Source organism: Rhipicephalus microplus, unplaced genomic scaffold, assembly GCF_043290135.1.
Source record: "Rhipicephalus microplus isolate Deutch F79 unplaced genomic scaffold, USDA_Rmic scaffold_743, whole genome shotgun sequence".
In the NCBI taxonomy this organism is placed as follows: domain Eukaryota; kingdom Metazoa; phylum Arthropoda; class Arachnida; order Ixodida; family Ixodidae; genus Rhipicephalus; species Rhipicephalus microplus.
The window spans coordinates 1-26,442 of record NW_027465299.1 but is presented as its reverse complement, the minus strand read 5'-3'; the positions used below and the strand labels follow the sequence as shown (position 1 = coordinate 26,442).

The 26,442-nt window shown below is 42.0% G+C and overlaps 2 protein-coding genes across 2 annotated transcripts; both read right to left on the bottom strand.

The window, feature by feature from the left end:
• On the bottom strand, positions 1 to 14,293 carry LOC142795580 (cell adhesion molecule Dscam1-like; the record flags this gene model as incomplete). Its single annotated transcript, XM_075886084.1, is given in 5 exon segments — positions 1 to 82; positions 5,790 to 6,035; positions 9,349 to 9,518; positions 11,308 to 11,607; positions 14,269 to 14,293. Coding segments are annotated over 4 exon segments (522 nt in total).
• Positions 11,468 to 24,963, bottom strand: LOC142795581 (cell adhesion molecule Dscam1-like; the record flags this gene model as incomplete). Its single annotated transcript, XM_075886085.1, has 9 exons — positions 11,468 to 11,607; positions 14,269 to 14,453; positions 16,440 to 16,538; positions 18,167 to 18,404; positions 19,135 to 19,205; positions 21,541 to 21,708; positions 22,996 to 23,127; positions 24,011 to 24,159; positions 24,816 to 24,963. Coding segments are annotated over 8 exons (1,085 nt in total), but the record flags the coding sequence as incomplete, so codon positions are not given.
• Positions 24,964 to 26,442: the final 1,479 nt, after the last annotated feature.

Genomic DNA, 26,442 nt, shown 5'->3' with positions numbered 1-26,442 from the left:
CTGTTTTCCGAGGAGTCTGATAAATGTTGGACACGGGAGTAGGTGTGCCATCTCTCATATGTGAATAATGCTCTTCTTCAGTCTATTAAAGAAAATAAAACCACAATGGCCTTCAATTACAACTGCACAGCAGATATAGTTCGTAAACACAGCATCACGTGGCATAATATCACCATTTTCAGATCTGCAGGCTAAGTTGTCCAGAAGATGGATCAGTCTACAATGGTGCAAAAATCGAAGTGCAAAAATCCAGGGATAAGTAACGCCCACCATACTTTCGTTTCCAGTGTCAACAGTTCATGTCATATCGGTGTAATTTTGACTCGAAAACTTTTATAAGAGCCAAAAAAACTTTTAGCAGCCAGATTTACAAGGACATGATGAGGATATTGTGATCAATTGCTTGGAGCAGTCGTCATAAGCTTTAAAAATTGATGCTGCATTTCAATCTGTGTGTACGGTACTTCACAATGTGTGGCTTATTGTAGTATTATACTTAATTACTTACATTTTTTGAAAGCTTTGAGCTATGTATGCGCTACCCCAAGACAACAGAAAAAGTCACAGCTTTGCTGCAAACGCGAAGCAATGAACGTGATAACAACAAATTGGAATGTCATGCGCAGAATGGCAAGCAGATCGAAACGTGCCCCGTGTTTCTCACGCACAAATAACGCACAAAACGTACTCACAGCTACAGACGAACGCCAACAAGCGTCTCAGTTGTTACTTCACTGTGTCTGAAAAGAGCGCTCTTTTTGCAAACGGAGGCTGTGCAACCACTGCAGTGACTTTTTGTGCGCCGGGTAACTACAACAGAATCGTTCCGGCGAAACCCCAAGTCTAGCCAAGACACACAATCCCCCCACTGCAAGATAAAGGTGCGCTATCGAGCGTACACACGCTTATTCTCTACGCGGGCCACAGTACGCATGAAAGATGAGTTCCGCCGTGCGCCCACTGCGCCATCTTGCTGATAATGGTGAAAGCACGATAGTTTAGTTCCTCCCCCCTCGAGATGCTTGCCAACAGCAGCAAGTGGTAGATATAAATAGCTTGCCGTTTAAACATTCAAGGAGGTACCCCACAGTGGCTCAGTGGTTAACCCCTTGCATTCAAGACTCGGAGCGCAGAGGTCCCACGTTCAATTTCGCGTGTCGTAGTCTTTTTTCGGTTTTTTTTTCTTTCTTGTGTTTTATATACATAGATACGTACACATATACGGTGCATGACATCGACGCCGACATTCACGCCGAAGACGCCGGCGGCGGCAAAATCCAGCCAAGAGTGTCCATATAATTGCTATGACAATAAAACATGTGCCCACATTAAAGCTATTATAACATTAAGGTGCCTCACCAAGTCCCATAGAAAATTTTAGTTATACATTGAAAGTTGTTACATGCCCATCAGAGAGCATTCTACTGCAAGAATTCCTAAATTCATTTCGAACAGGGATGATGAACAAATTTCATTTAATTGGCCGAAAAATCCTCTTCTCCCTTTCAGAGGGAGGCTGTACCCAACCTTGACCTTGGCCATGATCCTGTAGGCCCTGGCGGAGTCTTCAGCCTGCCATACCAAGCTCGCTTGTATTTGTGACTTGGAACAGAGGAGTGCAGCCTTCTACCCACGCCCTTATGATGAAGGGCACCTCTGGGCGTGCCCAGCGCTCACGGCTCAAGTCTGCCCTGTTACAACAACATTTACATTTGCCCTAACGAATTTCTAGTGCAGAGCGGTCCATCATTACTGGACTTTGGAATATCTGGGTCTAAAGCAGGTGCCACGCCACCACCTGTCTTCCCTTCAATGGCACGTGGGCTGGAGGATAAACGCTCCTGCTTAGGCTATAAAGCTCCATAATCTCTCTGTAACAGGTCATCCTTTCGAATCTCCCGTCTTCATCCCAGTTCGACCAGGGCAATCCAGAGGCTTGACCTAAGAGTCCATGAGCTGACTGGCGTGCAGCCTTATCGCTCGTTAAGTAAGAGCAAAAGATAAAAGATATTTCGAAGCAGCACGCAACCATGATGTGTGAAGGCGACCTTTACATCCTTTCCACTAGCTAACCAAACTCTTTTCCTTTGTTCTTCTATACTGGATGACGTGATGACTACACATCACCACATCACGCACACGTCGCAATCTGTTGGCGAGAAGCACCCTGCTGCTTTCTCATCAGTTCATGCAGCACTGGAGTGCGTCGACGTCCTCATCTGCCGCTCCTTGTGTTGGGTGAGGAGAACACTGGGTCTCTCTTTGGTGTGCGGTGGAGCACGTTTAACCAGTTCATGCTTGGCATCATACTTCATTATGCCATCTTGAAATGCAGCACCCACAAGGAGAAGAGCAAACAATGTTCCGTTTGAAAGTTGAGTTTTGTCATTGTCATCAACCCATATAACTTTTGGGAGACACGATTGCGAGGATTAGGATTAGGATGTAATATGTAGCTGGAAAATCTAACCTTGCGAGATTTGCAAGTGATTGCCCAGCCCGGTTTTCTCTTCTGTGAGCATATAAAAATAATGTCCTTCTTAAAGCGAAGTACGGGCATGCTCCTAGCAAATCGTGGGCAGCGCGACCCAATTCTGCTTAAACCAGTGGCCAGTGAGCTATTCTGCATACAGTGTTGTACTGAACCCCCCTGCCACCGCTCACAATTGTGGGAATTGAGGCTAGCCCACCGCCTTTGCGCGGGCTTTGCCGCCTCTTTCTCCGTTCTCATGTCCCGACATGACTCCCCTCCTCCATGGTCTACCGGGTGAGAGGGACGCTTAACCACTCTCACCTGGTAGCAGATGTCGATTGTGGCGCCGTGCGCGAAGTCTCTTTGGACGTTTCACGCACGCGTGTCGGGAGTGGGTGAGTGAGACCTCTCCGGGGCCAACATGGGGGTAAGCACGCTTTTATTTTCCGTCCGTTGGTTCCCTTTGTTTAGGGCTCGTTCAGACTTTGCCAACAGCGCCTTGCGCCCGCGGCGAACGCTTACCTTATGTCACCCCCCTTGAGAACTCTAGGCCGAAGAGCGATACGGTGTCCTAGTGCATGGCCAAACTACACCGAGCCGTATCTCTCCGACACTAACGCAAGCGTCTTTGCCCTCACTCAACAATCGGGCCTTGGTCCCGGTGTCTCCGTGAATCACTTTTACCACTAAGACGTGCTCGCGGCACCCTGTGTAGTACTTTTCGCTCATGGCGTGGATAAGCCCATTTGCTTTCCCGCCGCGCTTTTGCAACGGGCTCTGTACTACGTTTTTGGTGTTGCTGCAGGCAATAAAGTGCTGCGACCTTGAGAAGTATCGTGTTCTCGCCGCGGCGATGGTTACCATATGCCCTGCAGCTCGCTAAGACCGGACCCACGCTAGTGGCCGTACTCCTTCGGGATGCTGCTACACTACACAATGTAGCCATTGCGCTTGTCAGCTCAAAATGTCCAGATGTAGTCACAGGCCCTCTAATACAGAAAAAGCTCAAGCTTAAAATTAGGAGTGTGCGAATATCAAAATTTTTTAATACAAATCGAATATCGAATAATGAAGAGGTGCAATTTTTCTCCACCAGTAATATTTTACTCACGAATGTATTTAGGTTGGAAACAGTCCGATTATTATTATAGTCAGTTATTGCACACAAAAATTTTAAAAAATGTCACCATCTGTACTTGCCAGAAAGCATAAGAGTAATAGGTGAGCTTGTGACTGTGATGTTGGGTTCTATTCACATGATGAACAAACCTTTTGTATCTTTTTTTTTTAATATGATAGCACTTTATTACAAAAAAACAAAAAAAGCTTTTGTACCTGCCTTGATGACTAGTGAGCATTAGGCCATTGGTTTGATTTTGTAACAGTTAACACCCATGTACTTAAGTCTAAGCGATTATTAAAGCAGTCTAGGTGGTAACAATTCATGCAGATATAGCTCGAAAAACCCCAGTTTTATAGTTTTATTTTTAATTTTGTCCCCTGTTTTCATATCCGGTCAAGTCACAAAAAAAAATTGTACTTGAGGTGTTTTTCAACTACAAAGCAATACTCGTTATCTCGCTTGCTTTCGTTGCCTTTCTTGAAAACCACGCTCGCCATTTTACAATAAAAAATGCTGTGTTCTTCTTTCCTCTCTTCGCCTGTTTCATAAAATGTTTTTTGCACGTCAGTCACCTGCACCGAGTGAATTTTAGGTTTGAAGCGAATAGCGACTTTGATCGAATAATATCGTATTGAATTTGAATACTAGTATATATGACATATAAAGAAGAATGGGCATATTTATCGTGCGTGACCTAACTAACCTGCACAATAGTTTTTTTAAATATAAAGTAGAGTCTTTATGCAAATTCCCGTTTTTCCGTCTCATTCACATGAGTAGTATCACCACTATGAGTAGTAGCACAATTTTACTTTGAGCAGAATGTGAGTCATAACTCTTAAAATACGTAACATTTGAAGATTTATTAAACTTAGAGAATATAAGCCATCATAACTAGCTTTTAAGGTTAATAAAGTGAATTTATTTGACAGTAATATTTCCACTTAAAGGGGTCGTGCGACTCTTTTTCAAGTAGCCATGGAACGCATTCAAAGAAGCTTACTTATGGCCTCATGAATTAACTGCCGCAAATATTTTAGAATTCGTGCAGTACGGGAGGAGTCACAAAATTTTTCGAGCGCTGCTAGTGCACTCTCTCTTCTCATCGCGATGAAAGCACTGAAGCTAACTAGGAGGGATAGCACGGGAAAAGAAAATACGTCACACGTGCTTTCTGAGCTTGTGGAGTCATTTGCCGAGGGAAAAGAGCAACTTTTTGCGGACTGAGAATTTCTTGTGAATTGCATGCCACGTGCTGCGCTATAATATTTGACTTGCGTGTCCTCGGTAGTCTCGACTACTGATCGGCAGCGCCTTCTGACAATGCTCAAATAGTTTTGCAGGGTCCCTTTAAACTTGAAGGGGGGCTTCGCGACAGAGCAGATTTCTCCTGGATAGGGGCTTTCACGGTTTGGCAGTCCTACACTGCCATGAAACTACCTTTACAAGCGATACATTAGTATTAATATGCATTTATTCGTCCCTTGCAAACACTTTGAAATTTAATAGTTTAAATTTGAACCAAAGCAAATTCCAAGACCTTGCTATTCGTTTGAATATTTGAAGCATTCGAACAATCGCACAAGCCTACGAACAAATATTTGTGAACATCGAATATTCGACTTAGTTCGAATATTCGAAATTTTCGAATATCTGGTTATTGAATCCAATAAGAATATTACAAATGCAATATTCACCCAATATTCGAAACTTTCAAATATTTGCACACCCCTAGTAAAATGTTGCCTACAAATTCTCATCAAACTTTTGTACTAATCTCATATAATGAATATGCCAACTAAAATGCCCTCTAAATTAATCGAATTTCTACCCCTGCTTGAATATATTCTGCCAACAACTTCTCCCATGTATGGCAGGCCTTACAGCATGAAATACGGCATCACCATATTTTGTTGTATCACCTGCCTCTAAAAGCCAGTTTGCAATTGAGAGATGAGTGTGAATATCAATCAGTGGACTGTAAAAGCAGTGGGCTACTGTTTTTGAATGATTGTGAAGCCACACGGTAGTTAGTGAAGTCGAATTTTTAGTCAACAGAATTCAATGAGGCTTGAGGAGGATAACAATGTTTCGAAATTTTATGGAGCCCTGGTTAATGCAAGATGTAGATGTGAAATATTTGGTGAGGAAAAGCAGTATTTTTTGCCGCATTATGGCAACACGAGAACATACCCATCTTGGGTAGGGTACCTCGTAGACGTGTTCCCGCCTCGTTCTCTTGAGCGTTTGCGTCGCGGCTGCTTCGCCATCTGCACAGCCGCCCCCCTTGCTTGCCAAGTGCCTGCACCTGACCCATGGCATATGGAGAAGGATAGTAAAGCTGTTCCTTGTTTGGGCTGGCACTCTCCAGGCTGCTACCAGTCTGCTTCAGGATGGACAAGCTCATCGCCTCTAAGTTCTTGTCTTCAGAGCATGAATCTATAGAGGAGTGTAAAAAGAGCCATTTTAAAGAAACAACCAAGTACAGAAGCAGAAAAATTAATGTTGTATGACAAAGAGCTACGCCTGCGCTCATGAAAATGAAACTTCCAAATAATGGCAACACAACTGGAGGAAAGTTTGTTTTCATAAAGGCGTTGATACCACCCCACAAAGGCGATCTACCTATAGAGATCACCACTATACTGGCAGTCGGCATAAACGAAGTCATCCTGGTTTTGCCCTAATGACTAAAGTGTCACTGTGTGTGTTCCAAGCAAAAAATGAATGCATCTATAAGTAATAAGCATAGTAGTACGAGTTCTTAATAAAAAAAATAGCTTTCTCATTCATTACTTCAATAAAAAGAGCTGGCACATGTCGTGATCCTGACATATGCAACTCAAAACTACATGTAGCGTGTTAATGCAAGGAAGGTTTGCTAAATTATAAGTAAATAAAATCAACCTGTTTTAACACTATTCGTTGAAGAGGCCCCGAAACTGTTTGGCAGTTTTGTGCAAACACATAGGACTGGTAGACCAATTTGAGCTCTCTGTGTAAACTCTGTAATTTATTACAATGCTTTAGAGCTGCAAATTGCTGCAGATCGGTGCAGATCATCACAACTTGGCCAAACACATTTTCAACCGCCCATTCACAGAGCGACATGCTCTGGCCATTTGACATCATTGTCCGCGAGTGATCTCGGAGGTGAAGACTGGTAAAAGCTGAAATTGTCGAGCACGTTCAAGGGAGCTCCGCAATCGCTAGCGATGCCAGCGTGCCTCATGAGTGGAGGAGGCCAGGCAGAGGTGAAAAAAAATGTATGATATTATTGTCCGTAGCAGCCTTGGTACACAGCATGTCACTAAACTTGTTGTGCGAATGGTTTGATGATGCTCTAGCCTAAACGCTAACAAAACTTCAAAAAATCGTTTAAGGGTCTCTTTATAAGAAAGCTGAAGCACTTTAAAAAAAGAACACATTGGATTGTGTAAAGATAGTGTGATCCTTGCAGAATTCAAAAAATGAAAAGAGAGTTCTCAAAAGTGAGTGCAAAAAACAGTTTTTGACGGAAAAAACAGAGGCTGCGGTCACAGGGCTCCTTGAAACGCCAAGCGACCGCGGTACGTGACGCTCGGTACGCCACGTCATCTGCAACAGGAGCACGCTTCTTAGTAATTCGTTTCGTGATGAGTTAGTCATGGAGGCCATGGTCGTAAATAGGAGAGACGCTTGATCATGTAGTGCTTGAAACACAGAACGCATTTCCTGCTCCGCTGGTGAAGTCGGCTGAGCGGAGGGTGAAGGCGTGTCCTGTTAGTTTCGCCATCATTTGACAGCCAAGCCGACCAAATCTCATCAAACCAGAATCATATAAAAAAGTGAAGTCTATGCAGTCCCCTGCAGTGTCTCGGGACGCTACATCTGCGCGTGGCTGAGAGTAATCGACGCTCAGCCAGACATGCCTAGTGAGCAGCCGAACTGTACGCCGAAATGCAGAACGTGTCTGCAAGAAAAAACAAAGATGATGTAGGTTTCCACGCCTACACTTAGGTCGTGCTCGTGGGGCAGAGCAAGACAAGCTTTTCTGTTGCATATTCTAAAGCTCCTGCTGCTACGACAAAAAAAATTATGATATCATCAACAGTAATGTCAATCTTTGCTAACCACAAAGTTTTATTAAATTCTAAAACATCTTCAGTTTCTCTTTAAAGCAGCCTTTTTTATAGGGATATTTTTCCAACTCACGAATTTTGTTTCTCTGAACTGCCACATACAAAGTACAGACTAACAAGCCTGCCTTCTCCTGTATGTGAGATGATTTGTTTATATGCAATTAGATAGCAGCATGAACAGCCTAGTGCCATCCCTATTAGACAGTTTGCTGATATCAATAAAACTGCCTGCTTTGTGAGCTCATTATGTTTGCCCATGTGATCAGAAAAGTTGAATGAAAAAAAAAACAAAGAACTGTTGCCAACAAGTAAATTTTTTTGTGTTTTCCTTTTAATAGTATTAAGTGTGATTAAAGAGAGCAAAATAAATTTTTCCTACGCACCTTGAAGAGGCTCCCTAAGTGTGCCTGACATTATGCATGGGTATTTTTTGTGTGTGGCATAGACGTGTCCATCCAAAGCTTTGTATCACCAATCCAACTGCTGCCCATTGGTGGATCCAAAGCAACGCTACATTTCGGACTGCCACTTATGCTTACAGCTGTATGGATACTCTGCTGACTTGCAACAAAAGTACAATCATGATGGCGTGATCATGTGATCCAACATAGCCGCGCCCATGTACGGCTACTAAAGGATGTCTATAGGGGCCCTTGCACATACAGCGGACTCCCCTTAAACAGAACTCGAAGGGGCAAGAAAATTTGTTCCATTTCTGAGAAGTTTCATTTAAGCAAAGCCCACAAAAATGAATGAAATATGACTTTATTTCAAAAGCCCCAACTGTGGCTGACTGAACAGAAACATTTTGAAGTACGCAATACTACTATAGTTGATTAGAAAGAAAAATGTTTCTAATATTGCTGACTCGGAAAAAGGAGGTGATACAATTTGCTTGGCCTTGTTCAAGCACTTTCTCACATAGTAGGAGTGAATTGCTGAAAGAGCTGGGCAGAAATTCTGTGCTACCATCGTGTTCTAAGTAGCGCTGCAACAGGATGACAGCCTCTCTTGCTGCACTGTCAGCCACTGAAATGGGCTCGGGATCACACACCATCTCATTACCACTTCAGTACAGGTCCTCATCTTGAACTTCAGCTATAGGTTCCTCAAGGCTGACTTCTGAAGTACAGGATGAGGCGTCGATTGCTTCTCAGCATGCGCGGACATGTGCAATAGCTGCATTCGCTTGGCTAGGCCAGCTTTGGCTAGCCTAGCCAAGCCTTGCGCACCAAAAATTCCTGTATAAATCGCCACCGAATTTAGCTCTGAATTTTTTGTATATTTTGATTGTGTTATATGTGAGAAAATTTGTTCACTCAGTGTGCGGCCAGGTACTTCTGGGTTAGTGAGAGTTCAATGCATGCGCTTGTTGGGACCAAAGGACGAGTTATGATCATGACCTTACCAAATTTTGTGGTCTGTAGATGAAATTTTGCTAGAACAAATTTTGCAATAATTAGTTCTTTCGCGTATCCCGTATATTTCTTTGTAGCGAGATTTGACTTGCCTCTTATGATATAATAGTATATCTATCCAGTAAAATGTGTATGACAAGCTAAAATGTAGACTGAAATGGCTATTTGTTTGAAGCTGAACACTGTGACAGTTTTCAATGAGAGCACAGTTACCGATGAAGTGGCTTGTGCTGCCTGCCTTCGTCTTCGTGGTATGATGAATGCCAGTACTGCCCCTATGAGGACTACAACAGCCAGAACACACAGGAGTGGCACCATGATGCTGACACTCTTGTAAAATGCGGGCTTCCGTCCCTCTAGGCTGTTTAAGGGAGGAATGCTAGCTGCAAAAAATGACAGCATTATGATCATGTTAGGTCAGAAATCAAGAAAGAACACATGAAAGTGTGACAAGGCATCTTGTGCTTGCGAAATTTTCCTACGAAGTATTTTGAACATATGTGATTACTTTTTTTGCTCAAGTGTTTTGTTTATTTTGATCCGAACCATCCTGAGAGTTATATATGCAGGGTGCCCCAGCTTTTTTAGTCAGAGTTTAAAATTATGCCGACACACGCAATCACGACTCGACCAAATGCATGTTGCTGACCGTTGCATCAAGTTCGTCAGACTATTTTTTTGTGTTTTGAAATATTGTTTAATTAGATATGTTTAATTAACAAATTTTTGAAGGAACGAAGATGGATAAAAAATTTCAAAGAGAAAGTAGTAGATTGGTTTGCAAAATGTCTGATTAGACAGTTTCAAGCTTTATATCTGTTAATTATTAGTGTTTTCCTGCTAACTACAAATGCCTGCAAAATACAAAAGAATACCACGTGACAAACTCGCCCGTGCGCCAGTGAACACTATATTTCTAGTGCTCCCTAATGTTTCGCGTATGAACTAGTACCACTGATTTGCCTGGTCGTGCTGTCTCGACAGGGCTACAACGATGGTGGTGGCTTTGCGATGAACACCGTTTTGCTATCGGCCACAAAAGCGATAGCCACTGAGACTGCTTAAACTGTCAAGAACCGGTGCGAGGGAAGCATATCGTTTGTAGGTAGAACATTAGAGAGCACCAGAATCACGGCATGCCTGGGTGCGCCAGTGGGTTTGTCACGTGGTATTTTTTTTTATTTTGTGGGAATTTGTAGTTAGCAGAAAAACATTAATCATTATTATTATAAAGTTTGAAACTCTTTATTTGACGTTTTACAAACTGATTTACAACTTCCTAATTTAAATATATTATCATCTTCGTTCCTTCAAAAGTTTGTTAATTAAACAGAACTAATTAAACAATATTTTAGAACACAAAAAATAGACTGACTAACTCCACGCAACGGTCAGCAACATGCATTTGGTCGCATTGTAATTGGTCGTGTGTCGGGCATATTTTTAAACTCTCGCTAAAGATATCAGGGGGAACCCTGTATATCAAGTGATAAGTTGACTTTTACCATATTGCACGCGTTTCCATTGAGAAAGACAATACAAATGTGCATATGCCATCAAAAGACAATAGAAAAAACAAAGAACTTGCAGGCATGGGGTATTAAAAGGACAGACATGCTACTATTCTCTCAATTCTCTGTGTTAAGATTTGTTTTGATGTGACCACAGTATAAAACCAACTTCATGTTAAGAGTAGGATTGAAGCTAGAACCACTGGACAAATTTATTCTCAAATTGTAGGTTGCCTTCATCCTTTCTATTAAACAAAAATGGCAAAAGATCTGCATGTTAAAGGCTTTCTGGATGCTGAACTGTCACCAGTCATCATTTAAGATAGTCTTATTACTTCAAAACCATTTTGGTCCATTTCTTAGGAGGTTGTCTGCTTTCCTTGAAGACTGCATCAGATTATCCTTCCACCTTTGTTCCTCCTTTCCATGGCGGTGCAAAGAGAGTGTGCATCATGGACAACAGAAAGTGCCCCCGATTACCCAAAGTGCTCACCCAATGAGTGACTGGGATGTCAGACATACATTAATTGACAAAGTAGTTTACTGACCTCACAAGTATCACTAACAATGCATACTAATGTCCTACTATAAATAGACATCATACTGTTCTGATTTCTGCATCAACAAGACTCAACTGCCTATGTACTCTACACATATTTACCTCCAGTTCTGGTGAAGGTGCTGAAGGTGTAGTCATGCTCTGTCGTTCCCGCCTCGCTGTGGCTTGCTACCCTTAGCGTGTACCATTTCCCGGGAACCAGGTCGGGCACTACAAGCACTTCCTGCTCAGCCGGGATGGAGTCCGACACAAGCACCCATTCCTCCTCGCCCACATCCTGCATCCGGTACTGCACCGTGAAAGACTGTATGGGACAGCCAGCTGCACTCCAGCTGCTAAGGTGCACTGTCAGAGTGGCTCCACTTAAGGTGAGCACGGCATCTCGCTTGGGTGCGACTGGAGCTGTGCATGCGATTAATGAAAGACAAATAAGAGACAATGCATCAAGAGCAGCCAACACTGCTGACAAGGACAAAAGAAGAGAAAAGGTGCATTTGCATTGGAGGGACACTAATGAGACAAACGAATTTCCTTATGTGAAAAAGTAATGCTTTTACAATACCATATTCACAATGCTCGCTACAAGAAGAAAGTTGTTAAGTGAGAAAATGGGCAAAAAGGATTAGCAGGTGGCGAAACCATGCTAAATTTCCTCCATCAAACACCGTGACATCAAACATTTTCATGGCGCCTACAAGGTCCTATGTAATTCCATATCAGTAAAAATGAAGTACGCTGTCCTCTGAGGAGGTCACAGACTTCACATGCAAAGGTAAAAAAAAAACTCGCGCAGCGAATGCTGAAGAAATATGAAAAATACACTTTGAAATCAGTGAAGTTAAGAATGATGATTTTATCACAAAATTTCAAAGTTATACCTTGACCTTAATTTTCTCCTCTAATCACATTAGTGATGAGAATAAACAGACAATGATGGCAAGGAAAGTATAGGGCATGTATTTAATAGCAGTTGCAATGTAAATTCGAGTAAAAAAAGTGGGAAGAAAGATAACTTGCTGGTGGCAGGGACCGAACCTGCAACCTAAGAAAATGTGTCCGAGAAAAACGAGCCCTTAAATTTACACTGCTTTCCTTTACTCAGAAACCTATCATGATGAAATTACCGACATCAAAATTCTCAAGGTACAATTTATCAATCTAAGCTGATTCGTTTTTGTACTTTAACGTCTATTTAACAAGCCTAATTTACGATTGTAGCGAAAACAATATACATTTTGAAGTACGGTAGGTGCCACAGGTAAAAAGAAAATGACACTAGATTGCGATATGGGCCATTTGGTATATTTCTATAGAAATGATTGATTGAGTGATATGTGGGGTTTAACGTCCTAAAACACCATATGATTATGAGAGACGCCGTAGTGAAGGGCTTCGGAAATATAGACCACCTGGGGTTCTTTAACGTGCACCAAATCTGAGCACACGGGCCTACGATTATTTTTATAGAAAACGAAAAAACACAGTAAACTATGAGACAACAGCCCAGTGATGCATTCAGTGCCTAGTCGGTACTACTGTGGTTAGAGCTGTTTCTTATTTAGCTTGTAAAGAAAATGCAGCCTTGTGAGCCCATATTCAGGGTTGCCACTGGTGGCTACTTTTCACCAAATTGGTGAAATTGAAAGGCCCGTGGCGACCTAAAATTACAAATGGCGACATGGTGAACTTTTGAAGATTTTCGGCCTAGGTCTCGGCTGAGTTATGAATTCTATGCTCAGTGTCTTCAAAACAATAGGCAACAATATTTTGTTCATTTTTCGTAGTTTTACACCCCACCAGTATAAGGTGCATGTTACGCACTATTCAGTACGCCTGTCCTGTTTCTCCCATGTATCTTGTCAATTCTTCTAGATCCTATAGACACTGGTGCACAGGTGTACCCGCCAGCAACATCCCAGGAAAATTTAAATCAACCGGCTGCTCTTTGTGCCGCAAGGTGGTGGTGTTAAACTAAGTTTTTAGAGCTTTAATGTTCTTTAAATTTTCGCTTCTGTAGTGGTTAAGTGATGGCTAGGCCGCATTTTCTGACAGCAGCTCTCTCTCCTGAATAGCTTATCGGCTTCTTCACTGCTGTAGTACTCCATAATTCGATATGTAGATTTATAACTTATTAATACTATAGTTTTTGGGGGAGCCAAGCAGTCAGCTTCTTTGGACAGCCTTCCGAAACTGTACTGAGGCGAATGTGTAGCATAAGCATGACCATGCAGAAATCGTGGTGCGGGCATTTCGACAGTTACGAAGTAGTTTTGAATTTATTTTCATTGTTTCCTAATTAACTTGTTCAATTATAATTCCACTGCAATGAAATTCACTGAATATGCAGGAAGGCAATGCACACCGTATCTCTCTCATTATAGTAACTGCTTTGCCCTGCATTCACTACAACTGAAACCATCAGAAACGCTTCTGGTGCATGCGTGCTCTTTCTCAGAGCTCTCATGGTGAAGCAGATGATGGGACTGGCACTGAAAAACATCAATACAATTTAGAGGTTGTGGATGGTGCTGTATTCCACGAGGCTATACACAATTAGCAATTTTCCCTAGTAGGCACGCCGCACGAATGAAGAATAGTGACATTTCTGGTGAAATCGGAAGAAAAATGGTGACATTTGGCACTTCTCATTCGTACATTGTCAAACTTCCCTCCAAAGTCAGTGGCAACCCTGCTGTAATATCAATGACTTGTGATTTAGGTCACCAAAAAAAAGAACCAGTGTAAAGCATTACATTTGGGGTGTAACCACAATTTGTGCAAGTGGCCTGTGCTTTATTGCATGCTGACACGTTAGAAACTCTGTATGACAAGAATATGAATAGCATTCACGAAGGCCACCCAAGAGATCACTTCGTGCTTATGATTATGAGCAAGTATGCTTACTCAGGACTCCAGAGAAAAATGAAACAATTGCCCCACTTTATTAGGCACTCAGCAGCTCAAATTAAGATTTGTTATTCAGTGCGATCTCTCCCCCCCCTCTCCGCAAAGCTTTAATACAGATATACAAACTTATGAATAATAAAGGAAGTTCGAACTTACGTGCACCCTCAGTCTTTGCTGACATCACGTTCACTGGGGTCGCTCTTGCCCATCTTGTTGTATGATGCCACATAAAACTGGTAATTTGTTCCACACAGAAGATCTTCAAAGGTGTGTGTTGTCTGGTGAGCAGGAACCTGATGCTCTTCCCATGTTCCGTTGAACTTTGATGTAGACGTAGTAACCTGAGGAACAAAATTTCAGAATCACAGCCAAGTCAACAGAAAAAACAAAAACAGTGAGGAAAGCTAAGTGCGCTTATGCTTACATATCAATTCTTAATACAGTAAAAGATCATTATTTTGACACTCATTAATTATAAAAATTTGATGAATCGTATGTGTTTTCAGGTCGCGGCTCGCATATAAATCGTTTAATGGTATTGAACTGTTGATCATTCGGTCATATTTGGCCACAATTTGGTTTATGTGAACAAACGGCACTTGCGAAAGGCGATACAGCTGCAGTATTTCAGAAAGGCGTGGTTGCTACCCGCAATTGCATTATTCCATTCGATTTGCAAACAAATTTTACTGCTCAAACTACAGTGGGCTTTCTGTAAACAGAAATCTGTTAAACAGAACTGTTGCTTAAATTAAATAACCTCCTCTGATATTATTGGTTTCATTCTTAAATGCTGCAACCTAGCTCACCTCTTATTAAACAGAACTCCGGTTGAATGGAACACAATTTCACGGTCCCTTCAGGTTCCGTTTAATGAGAGCATACTGTATATAAACTTTCAGAAAATAAGTATACAGTAAACGTCGGATTCAGACTCCCTAAATACCATATAATTATGGAAGAAAATAAATTATGCATTTCTATTCCTCTAAAGTGGCCAAATCACCCCAGCTACATTCGAAATAGTAGCTTTACCGCCTCCCGGTAGACTTATCAAACACTTTGGCGTGTGTCCAAGCTCTCGTGAATACACTCGGCACCTTAGGTGAAGTCCTCTTAACTATGTAAATTTTAGTCTCATGATGAGCGCCGCTGATACCAGCAAAGTGCAGAATAAATTACAGCTCTCACAATGAGTGCTTGAATATGATTACGGGGAACACAAACACTGTGGCGGACAAACAGATGACTCGTACGGCTCTTCCCAATGTGTGTGTGCACGTTAACGATCTCCGAGTCTTCGCTAATACGCAGCATTTGCTACCACGTCAAGCCGACCGTTTCTGGCTGTGTGCAGCTCATCGCAAACTACCCTGACTCTGTCACTCCTTCAGCACTAGCAGACTGTGCACGAATTCGTCATGAAAGTATCCGTGGTGTCCATTCCATTCTTAACCACACACAGGTGCGGTGATGATGAGTTGCATATGTTCTTGAAGGCAGCCCTTCTGTGCGGCACTTTTAGCGGTTTCACACAATGAGGTAGCATGAACGGCAGCGCGGTGTGTTTGTGACGCACGCATACCACTAGCTGCGCTCGGCCACATGCACTACGGGGAAGTTAGCTGAAGAGGCTTACCATAAAGGTTGTCGGCGAATACGCCATGCTGGCAGGTTTCCCGCCTGCAGCTATCGCTCCTCCATGCATTTCCAATGCTTATCCATAAAGACATCACTGCACTGCGCCGTGACAATGAACCCTTCATAATCTCGATATGTTTCATTCACCGCATCACACTCTGGCATTGCGGCAAAGCTGCCTTTAGGCTCTCCTACGGTTGCAAACGTACGAACTCGCAAATGCGCTGGTTCAAACCTACGCGGCAATGGTGATGTCCGAAAAACTGCAATGGTGTCACTAGATGTCAGTATTGGGAGGGCTGGATATAGCATACAGGAAAATGTCCCAGATGTACCGGACAATATAGTAAAACATGAAAACGGCTCATCAGCACACGATAATGTGCACCTGTGCAGATAAAGACTGCTATGAGTAGATATTCGTAATAACCACATCATGTTGCTGCAAATCTGGCTGCAAAAAGATTATGCTGGCTCTGATGTTAGTGTTCGAGTGAAAGTTATGCTGGTACCACACAAACTGTAGACGCTGAAAACAAAGGCTCTTGAATTACTTAGCCTGAAGTTATTGAATTTGAGTCCATGAGTACGGAATACCCATGAAAGACATTAACAACTGCAGAGAGAGAAGGCGTACAAGAAATTTTGATAAGCATGATATTGAAGAAAGGCATCATATAGCTTACCCATTATGGTCGGTTCCTCATTTGTGTTTGGGTTCCACTGCAACTGTATTGATGAAGAACTCGTGCTAAAGACACTTAGTGATGGTGGCGGGGGTGGATCTGAAGAGGGGAAAAGCACAAACTGAAATTAACCAACTCTTTGCAGATTATGGTACATAACATTAAGAACTTGCCTCGATGGTTCAGTGTTCTGAGTTCAAATTAAAAGAAACTGAAAAAACATGCCTGACATATTCTTTAGGTGTTATATGCTATGCCTAATCAATGGAGATGAGAAAGCATTTTATGTCAACATAATGAAACCCACCTGCCTTCTTTCTTCTCTATTTTTATTTTCACTACACTTGTAGTGATGCCTATGCACCCTGCATTTTAGATGATGAACTGAAGTCACATACCGCAGCCAGCGACATTTCGCAACAAATCAGCCCCAGTGCAAATGTACTGCCCAACGATCAGCCTCGGACAAAGCGTTGCTGATGTAATGGTAGCAGTTTGAAGATACGAAAGACGCTTATTTCTGCAGCCCATAAATAAGTATGGCTTAGCACAGCCATGATGATATTTTGGACCACAGCTCAACACTGTTAGAAGGAGAGTATTAGGGCAGGATGGAACAATCTCGTCACCATCCGCAATAAGAGTGTCCACAAGACCAAGTGCTCAGTACCTCTCTCACTATGAGCGAAACCATGGGTTGTGTAGTAGCATCGGGAAACGAACCCAGTGCCTCCAGCAATGGAGAAGGGACGCACTAAACATTTTGCCACTCCTGCATTATGTAGATACATGCATATTACCTTTCACTCTCTCTCGAGACATGGCTTTTATGAAAAGAACAGTGAATGTCATTGTGCACCGAACTTTGAACATTCTCTTGCTACACAAGTGTTTCGCAATTGACAGCAAAATTTACATAGAGTAATCTAGGGACCTGCCATACAATGAACAGTGAAACATATATGACCCGCAACATCTACACTAATGAAGCAAGGATAGCATGGTGACGACAACGATGGAATGGCGTTAATGAAGGGGCATGTCGTGGACTAGGCATTCACATGGTTAGAATGGGGAAAAGAGTTCAGATGAGTTTTCTTCTTCTGGGGACTAGTGGCAATGGCAAGTTACAATGACAAAAGCAACTATAATATTTGAGTAAGACTTAGTCTAGTTAACCTCCCTACCTTTTCTGTATTCTTTCTCTTTCTCTCTTAGAAGTGGCTACGTTTGCCAGCAACAAACGGCTCAATTTTAGTAACAAGCAGTCATTAATTTACTGAGTTGTTCAAGCGAATTTCCAACAGCAATAATTTTGTTACTTTCCAACAATCCTGATGATTCAGTCATAACAATAACTTATTATCTACATGAACTACATGCCACTTGCAAGCACGGATTACTCTATGCTGTGCTCCAGCATGTAGAGTATTTGTTTCTGCGACAGCTGATATAAACTATGAGATCTGCAATAACATCCTTTGTCAACAGCTACAAGGAACTCTTTCTACAATATATCAACAATAAAAAAATAAAAATAAAGATAGCATAAATTTGTGACCTAATGACGACGTCACAAATTTTCGCTATCTGTAATGTTGTGATGATCACGTGATGATTTTTTGCATCGCTCCTCCCCAACGCTGCGGTGCAGTCACCCCTGATGGTCAAATATTCCATTTGATGAGGCATTGAGACATCTAATGCCTTAGTAAATCCTTTCTTACCATTCTCAAAGGTTTCAAGATGGATTTCCTCGCAAGGTGGACCGGTTCCCTTTTCGTTGAATGCCTGCACCAGCACCGTGTACTTTGTGGAGCGCTGAAGTGATGTTAGCAGAACCTCCTCTTTCACGCTCCCTGTTGTGTCGACAGTCTTGTAGACGTAAGTGTCCGAGGACCCGTGTTTTTTGTAGCCCACGTAATATCCCTTGAGCAGACCATTCTGGTAGTCCTTTTTTGGTGGCTGCGATGTAATCGTGCCACAAGTTAATGGTGTGCCTCTGTCGTCCTTGATACCTCCCAGATACCTGGGCACACTTGAGTGTTCTCACACTAGCAAAAAAAGAGGAAACTTCCATGTCTCATTTTGGTTTGAAAAGCATGCTACATAAACGAGAGGACTGTAAAAGGCAAATCTAACAACACCTATGCCCCACTAATATCTATACGCGTTTGTCCATGCCATCAAAATGTTAGAAACGTTGCCGTGTGGAGCATATCGAATTCTCACTCTCGAAGCACAAGGTGTCTCCCATAACCATATAGTGGTTTTCGGACATAAAACCAAGATATTATTATTATATTTGAAGAACAACACTGCCGTTATCAGTGAAGGCCACCTACAGTGCCTGTAACAAGCTCAAGAAAAGACATCTAGACATTAGGAAGCATGTAAACTGCGTAACCATAACAAGATTGCTGAAAGCTTAGTGTGCAATTAATTTGGATTGATGCACTATTTTTCAGCACAAAAGAAGACACCAGAATGAAAACTTATGAGTTATTGTAATAACCAGTTGTCTATCCTTCTACTTTTTGCATAATGAACCAAGCAACATATTTGAATCTTTCGAAGCCTCCATGAAAACTCGTCTTCAGCAGGGAATTGAAAATCTCTTGTCAATACTAAGGTCACACTTTGGTGAAATACACAATTGGGAGTGCGCAAACAAAGATGGTATTATTTTTATTACCTGCCATGTCACTTTGAGAGAAGTAGAGGAAACTGGAGCTGCCTGGACGTTTAGCGGCGGGCCTTCTGGTGCTGGAAAAAAAGTGTGACATTTTTATAATAAGCTTATTATCATAAAGAATATTTAAAAAACCCGCAATTGTGCGCATCGCAAATGCAAGTACTGTGTACATATAAAAGTGATTTTCTCTTTACAGTTTTTAGCCATCATTAAAAAAAAAACAATGAAGCACCCGCAGTTGCAATCAAAAAACAGAAAACTTAGGGGCTTATTATCGTACAAGATTACACCAACTGTGTAAGTTTTCAACCTTCCCCTTTCCTCCCTCTTTAAGAGTTAATACGCAGGGCATACATCAACATCTGAGTAGCACAAGCTCTATGCAATGACGATAGCACGATCAGAACAAGAGCGATTGAAGACAATATTCGCAAAGCTACGAATTTCATTACAATGTTCTTTCTATCACCCCCTCCCCCCCACTTGCGCCCTTTTTTTCCTCGCATTTTAGAACAGTGCCAAGCACCGAGTACTGTCCCAAGAAATTAAGGAGCAGGGGCTTCTGATGAGCAGCTCAGTGACAGTCAGATTTAGATCTTTCTGTGTATTAATCAACCAGACAACCATTTGCGGCAGCTGCAAAATTCAGTTGAATGTAATGTTATTTTACGAAGAGACTATTGTAAAAGTGTTGCGACAACCGCGCATACAGTGACAGTAAGGACCTACGACCCGAAGTAAAACGATTTATCATAGCATTTATAGAGAAAAACTATTACAGAACGTCACTTACACATCTGTAAATTGAGTAAGATTCAAACGCATTAAAATCTGTGTTTCGTATGGTTTAGTAGTGCTCAGTCGGAACACTTCGATATGACGACATTTTTGAGCGCGCTGCAAGGTTTCGTCACAGCGCTCAGTGTGAGCACAGGGTTCCAAAATCTATACCTTTTGTTCGGGCGAAGAAATAGTCTCAGAAGACAATTTCGCCAACAAATAAATCCAGAACAACAAATGTGCGACGAATCAGGCCATTCCGTAGTGCATGCGCGTCTATGCGCGCGTGCGTTTACTTTTCACAGATGGATTAGCTTAGGATTGGATTCTTCTGGATTCTAGCAAAGGGAGTGATGTCGATCTGGCTTCCAATTTTCTCCTAAAACGGCTGAAAGCGACCACCTCATTGCGCGTGATCTAACAGCATCGTACACCTTCGTTATAGCCACCATACCTTCATTAAGCCCCAATCTCAAGAGACACATACACGTACGACCATGATTGATCCCGATTAGGATCGAATGATTCTAAAAGGTTTGAACTATTCTCTTTGGGGCACATATTGCCCTTGATCAATACACCCTGGAAACGGTTTTAACTTCTTTGGAAGTGTTTTTTTATCGCACGATAATCTTCACCTTGTTTGCTTGCATTTCATTTTTCAAAATGTCCTTGCACTTGGCGCTTCTGCATCAAAAACGCTCTGCAACGCCTGGGCGCCGTTCGCGACTCGGCACGGAGGAAGGCGACTCGGGATATTTGGGCGCGCGGCAAAGCAACGCAAGGGCACGCGTGAAGGATGGTGTATTCATTCTAAAAGAATAAGTACGTCATCCATACCTAGGGCCTTTGCAAGCACAATGCTTAGCTTAACATGCACAACGTTTATTGATATGCACGCTAGGAAAAAAAATTCAGTATTTGGGGAGTATTTTTGCCCCACTACTACAATCGTCATCTGAATTCATTATTACAAGAACGGTAAAAAAGTTTTTTTTCTCGAACCACTAAAATATTTGTCACCTGGCTTGCTTGCGTTTCCTTTCTTGAAAACTTGGCGCTCGCTACCTTCCTATCAAGAATGCTAGGCAAAAAGGGCGCCCGCCGTTCGGGACCTAGAAGTGACGGCAATTGTGGCGATAACGCAAGGAAAATGCATTTTTTAAGTTCTCCCCAGACACCATATATTTATAGATGTTTGCTTATAGTGTAGAGTGTCGGATGGAAAGACACCCCAAATACGCCCCCCTTGTGAAATTTATTATAACCATAAAATAACGTAGTACGGCGTTACTCTAAAGTATAATCTTCATCAGTCTAACAAACTGTCTTATTTATTTCTCTTAAATGCTCTGCAGCAGTAATCACTGTATACCGTAGCTTACAGCATCAATGATACTGCATTTTTTTCTGGGGGGGGGGGGGGGGCAAATTATGCCGCAAATGGTATGAATGTACATATTTTTTTTAAGGAAACCTTACGAATTAATAAATTCGAAAAAATTACTACGCGACAACTAATTCTAGGTGCTACTTCTGATGAAAATTTCACTTGCCCGCGCATAGACATGACTTATTGCGCCTATTACGCATTTAAAATGCACTGTAGTGCCTTTCGCTGCTTACCTTCTTCGTCAGTGGTCACCTGCACTTCTTGACTGTAGTCACCAGCCCCCAGAGAATTTTCAGCTTGAATTCGAATGATGTATGCAGTCGTAGGGCGCAGCTCTCTGAGCGTCACTGTCGTCACGGATCCCTGTACCTTGTTCTCTCGGATATCTCCACTCCATTTCACTGAAAACAAACAAACAAACAAACAAACAAACAAACAAACAAATGTTTGGTCGGACATGTGCGCAGCAGTTGTTAGTTCGCGCTCGTGCTGTGTTTGTTCTTCTTCGTGCGTCCTTTCTTCTTGAGGAGCGTATTGCAAGTTTCGAGCTGATTGACGTTCTTCACGTGACATTACAATTTGTTGCTGTATGATTCATTCTTTCACCCTGTGACAAAACAATGCCCAATAAAAGGTTGACTACCCCTCTGAAGACACGTTTCACTTTCGTGTTTTCCGATTCTTATGACATAGGAATCAGCCACGTCCTTTCTTTACTTTTTTCAGCGCCTTGGGCAGTGTTTCCTTCTTATTTTCTCTCGTTCTCTACGCCGGGAATCAGACCTGTGCCTACGTGCTTAGCAGCGCGGCACTTCTATTGCTACAGGCAACATTGGCGGTCATGCATTAAACAATGATATGCAACAATGAACGGGACAATTAAATGTGGTAACGTGAAATGATAAGCTACCTCCATAAAATACCAGACGTCTGTATCATAAGCGGCTCATAGCCGATAAGCCTACAATCGCAAGATTCGAGGGACTGTGTGCTCAATCGGCGTCGTTTTTTTTTTTTTCTGGTGGATTATGCTGCAACTTTCACCGAGACTTGTAATTCATAGAAGCTTCTCTTAACGCAATATTCCTGTGTGCTGTACCAAGGCGTCTCTGATGTACTTTGCTGCACAGCCCCGTAATGCCAAACCCCAAGAATGTCTTTAAAGCTTCCTTCTCCTTTCAGCAGAAGCTATTGCAGAAAAGCCAGATTTACCGTGCGTGCTCAATAAATTGTTGTTTTTCAGGGATCTTCACATGCTCACATGTATGCACAACTAGAAAATCACCGTGTTTAAGTCAGTTAGCATGCGGCGATAACATCTCCGTGTCAATAGGTTACGAAAAATTATTGTGCGTTGTGTTATCTTTCGAACAGACTCCTAACTTCCTTTACTATGTTGAGATGTGCACAGTGTTCAATTGTGCTGTATTGTACTACAACTTATTGTTGTACGGTGCCACGTTTGGAACATTCCCACTAATTTAGTGGCTACGTGTTGTATTAGGTCACATACAGTGTCGCAGCGTGGGTCAGAATGGGCATCTACAGCAGTGCACCCGAAACTGAGATTCAGGGCACTGCGCGGGAAAAATTGAGAAACGGAAATGCACGATACAAGAAATAACGCGACTGAAATTGACACATGGCTAAAAGTGAAACACAGCTGAGAATAAAAAAAAATGGCGCACTGCCTGACGTCTTGGTCTGCACTCGGTACGCTGTGATATGGCTGTTTCCCGTGTATGGCTGGTCCCAAGTGACCACCATGGATCGGCTGGTGACATCGGAAGTTCGCACATTAAACGGAGCTCCAGGTGTTTCTGCAAGGCAAAAGCAAAACAAAACAGGAAGTGAACTTTACTACCTGTAAACATATACTCAATGCGAGGACTGGGTATGTACACTGATGAACGATAACAACGAATGACAAACTAGAATAGCCTAGTAAAGTGATAACTCGAAAGCTTAATCGCGCTATCGGAAATAAGAACGAGGGCACGTTTTTGCTAACGTTGACTTATTTGTTTTTCACTCTTCTACGACTGCTCATTTCTCTGATAGACATCGTACAGAAACATGAAAGCCACTACAGCAACACACACACACACACACACACACACACACACACACACACACACACACACACACACACACACACACACACACACACACACACACACTCACACACACACACACACACACACACACACACACACACACACACACACACACACACACACACACACACACATATATATATATATATATATATATATATATATATATATATATATATATATATATATATATATATATATATTAATATATATATATATACCTTGGCTATTACAACTAATACAACAAAAAGAAGACATTCTTTACTCAATACACGCACTTTCTTTAGCACCCTAGCTTAGGAATAGACAAAATTACTTTCATTAAGCACAGCTGATGCGAAATAGTGGCGCTGCGGCATCACCAAATGCTTTCGAGAAAAGACGACACATCCACGGGCGGAGGGTAAGGGGCATACGGTACGCACCAAATAACCTGTTTAAATCTGTGCACGCGTCGTCTCTTGAGCAATATTGCTTTGTAACCATCTCAACCAAAGGGACAGCGTCTCTTTCCACGATCATCTAAAGCGTCCACCAATTTTCTTGTGTTTAGGGTAAGCGCCACCGGTACAGGATGAGGACTCACCTTGTATGATTAACTGCGTCCGGGTTTCGTCTTGGCCGTGTTTGTTGCTCCCTATGCAAGCAAACAGCGCCGAGTCTCTCCTATCAACGGCTTGTATTTCAAGCTGAGACGTAAGGCTCTCTTCTTTTTCGCTGGTTTTTATGTCGTATCTGAAATTGAGCCGGGGTACTTTGAGAAAACCGTGTGTTACGGAATAACAAAAAAAATAAAGAGAGTAATCATGGGCAGTGTACTGCAATAACAGCTTTTTCAACAGTCACACACGAACAGAACGCAGATCGGGCAAAGGTACATACGGTGTCACAAGCGTATACAGCGTTCACATACGTTTATGGGAAGGGATATTGCTACATTGAAGGCTTCCCAATGTGTACTTTCATTTGTTAATATATGCCCATGTTCACTTTTTTACCAACTTTGAAGAAATACGTCACCAAAAGTAATAAGTGACAAAGTTAAAGCTTTATCAAAAATATACTCGTTATAGGATTGCATGAAACAGGGGTAACATACTCCGGTAGACTAGCACGCTGGGTCAGTTGATGTATGAGTGATTCAGTGGCGAAAGATCACTACGTAACAAACATAGTGCACAGGTTCTCGTTCCGCGCGCTCTGTTTTTATTTTTTTTAGGTCCTCGTCTTTTAGAGCTGCATTAATCATGGGCAATCATACTTTTATTTATTGTGTAGATAACGTTGGCCAGTTTACAAAAGAACTGAAAACACGCACACATTCCACACACACAAAAAAAAAAAAAGATATGAAAGATATATGCAGGCATTGCCTTCACTGACAGACTTACCTCTGATCGTGTTTTGGTGCAAGAGGTTGGCCATTCTTGTTCCATGCAATAGTCAGCGGCTTTTCACCAAAAACTTCACATCTGATATGCGCCGTGTTGCCCTTTTGTAGAGTCTTCGAGTTGAATGCGCTTTTAAAACGGGCAGGTACTGAAAACAAATAAGGAACAGGAATTCAGAAAAAAAATTGGGCACAAAATGTGACTGCTAGGAAAGAGAATACATGTACATAGGAAGGGCAGCCACACATGAAAAAATGACCATGGACTTCCCGCCGGAAGATACGAAGAGTAGTTACCATTTCAGCTGTCTCAAGTGTAAACCAATGGCTTAGAACTTAGAAGTCTGAAGTTTATTGAAGGGTGAGCATACATATATATGAACATGTAAGCGGAGTACATGAGGAGGTCCTAGAGTAAAAACTGTCGGGGGGACCTCCTAACACATTGTGAATAAGATGATGCATAATATGCAGCAGACAATTGGCGTTGTGACAAAGTTCTAAATACAATGTGTAGCGGGAACAAAATGAACGAAAACACTTTGCTCAATTTTCAAATGTACGAAGATAAACAACAAGTCTACAATAATTAGAAGAGCAGAACTAAACCATACATAAAACTACGTTCTTTTAGAGGTGGTGTACATCTCCAATTACACTTTAGGAGTAGGGACACTGTTTTTACACATATAACGTACAAATCATCAAAGCAGTGTTAAACAATCAGAAAGTTTAAAAAATGAACCAATTTCAATTTCCTACTTGCACCTATATGTAACATGTTCTAGTTAGTTCAGTGATTAAGTGTATTTTGGTTCGTCGGCAAAATAAGCTTGTCGTGAAAATGGCGATGGCAGAAGGATAACCTTGGCGGCGAAATGCAGTAAACACCTTGCGAAACTTAGTAATATAGTAATATTTAGTAATATTTTATTCTATGGGTTATAAATACCTATAAATGCAATCGACTGAAAACATCAATGTGATATAGCATGTGTCAAACTGGGGCTTGCCATGTTTGGTACCCAATTTTATAACCTAATGAATTACGGAGTGTAGAGTAAGTTTTCACCTTCAACTGTAAGAGAGAGTTAATTTTCTTAACAAGGGCATTTGAATGTCACAATATGGTTATAGTTGCTTGTTGCGTGCTTGGTTTGGCTCAATTTATTTTATGCAAAACCATTAAAAGAATGCCTTGGGAGACAAGACTAAACGCTGAATAGTTGCCTGACTGGTTCGTGCCAGTTTGGCAGCTAAGCTGAAGGAACACACTAGTAAGCACTGTAAACAGAGTACACAACAATACGCATTTTTCGACAAGGGTACCAAGCAGACCCGTAGCCATGAAAGCTTTTTTTTTGGGGGGGGGCGGGGGGGGGAGGAAGGATGTCATTTGTTGAAGGCTTTGGAAAACCGTATTTTCATTATTCATTCTCGGTAAAACATCCCCTCCAACCGAATTTCGGAGGCACAAAGGTTGGACCTCGAATACCCCCCCACCCACCATCTTGGCTACGGGCCTAGTTTCAAGATCATAAAGAACTGCGTGCAAATCAATTCGGGAAACAATGATTATGTACTGCCTCACGCCCGTATTCACTTTATCTTTGTCTTATGTTTTCTTC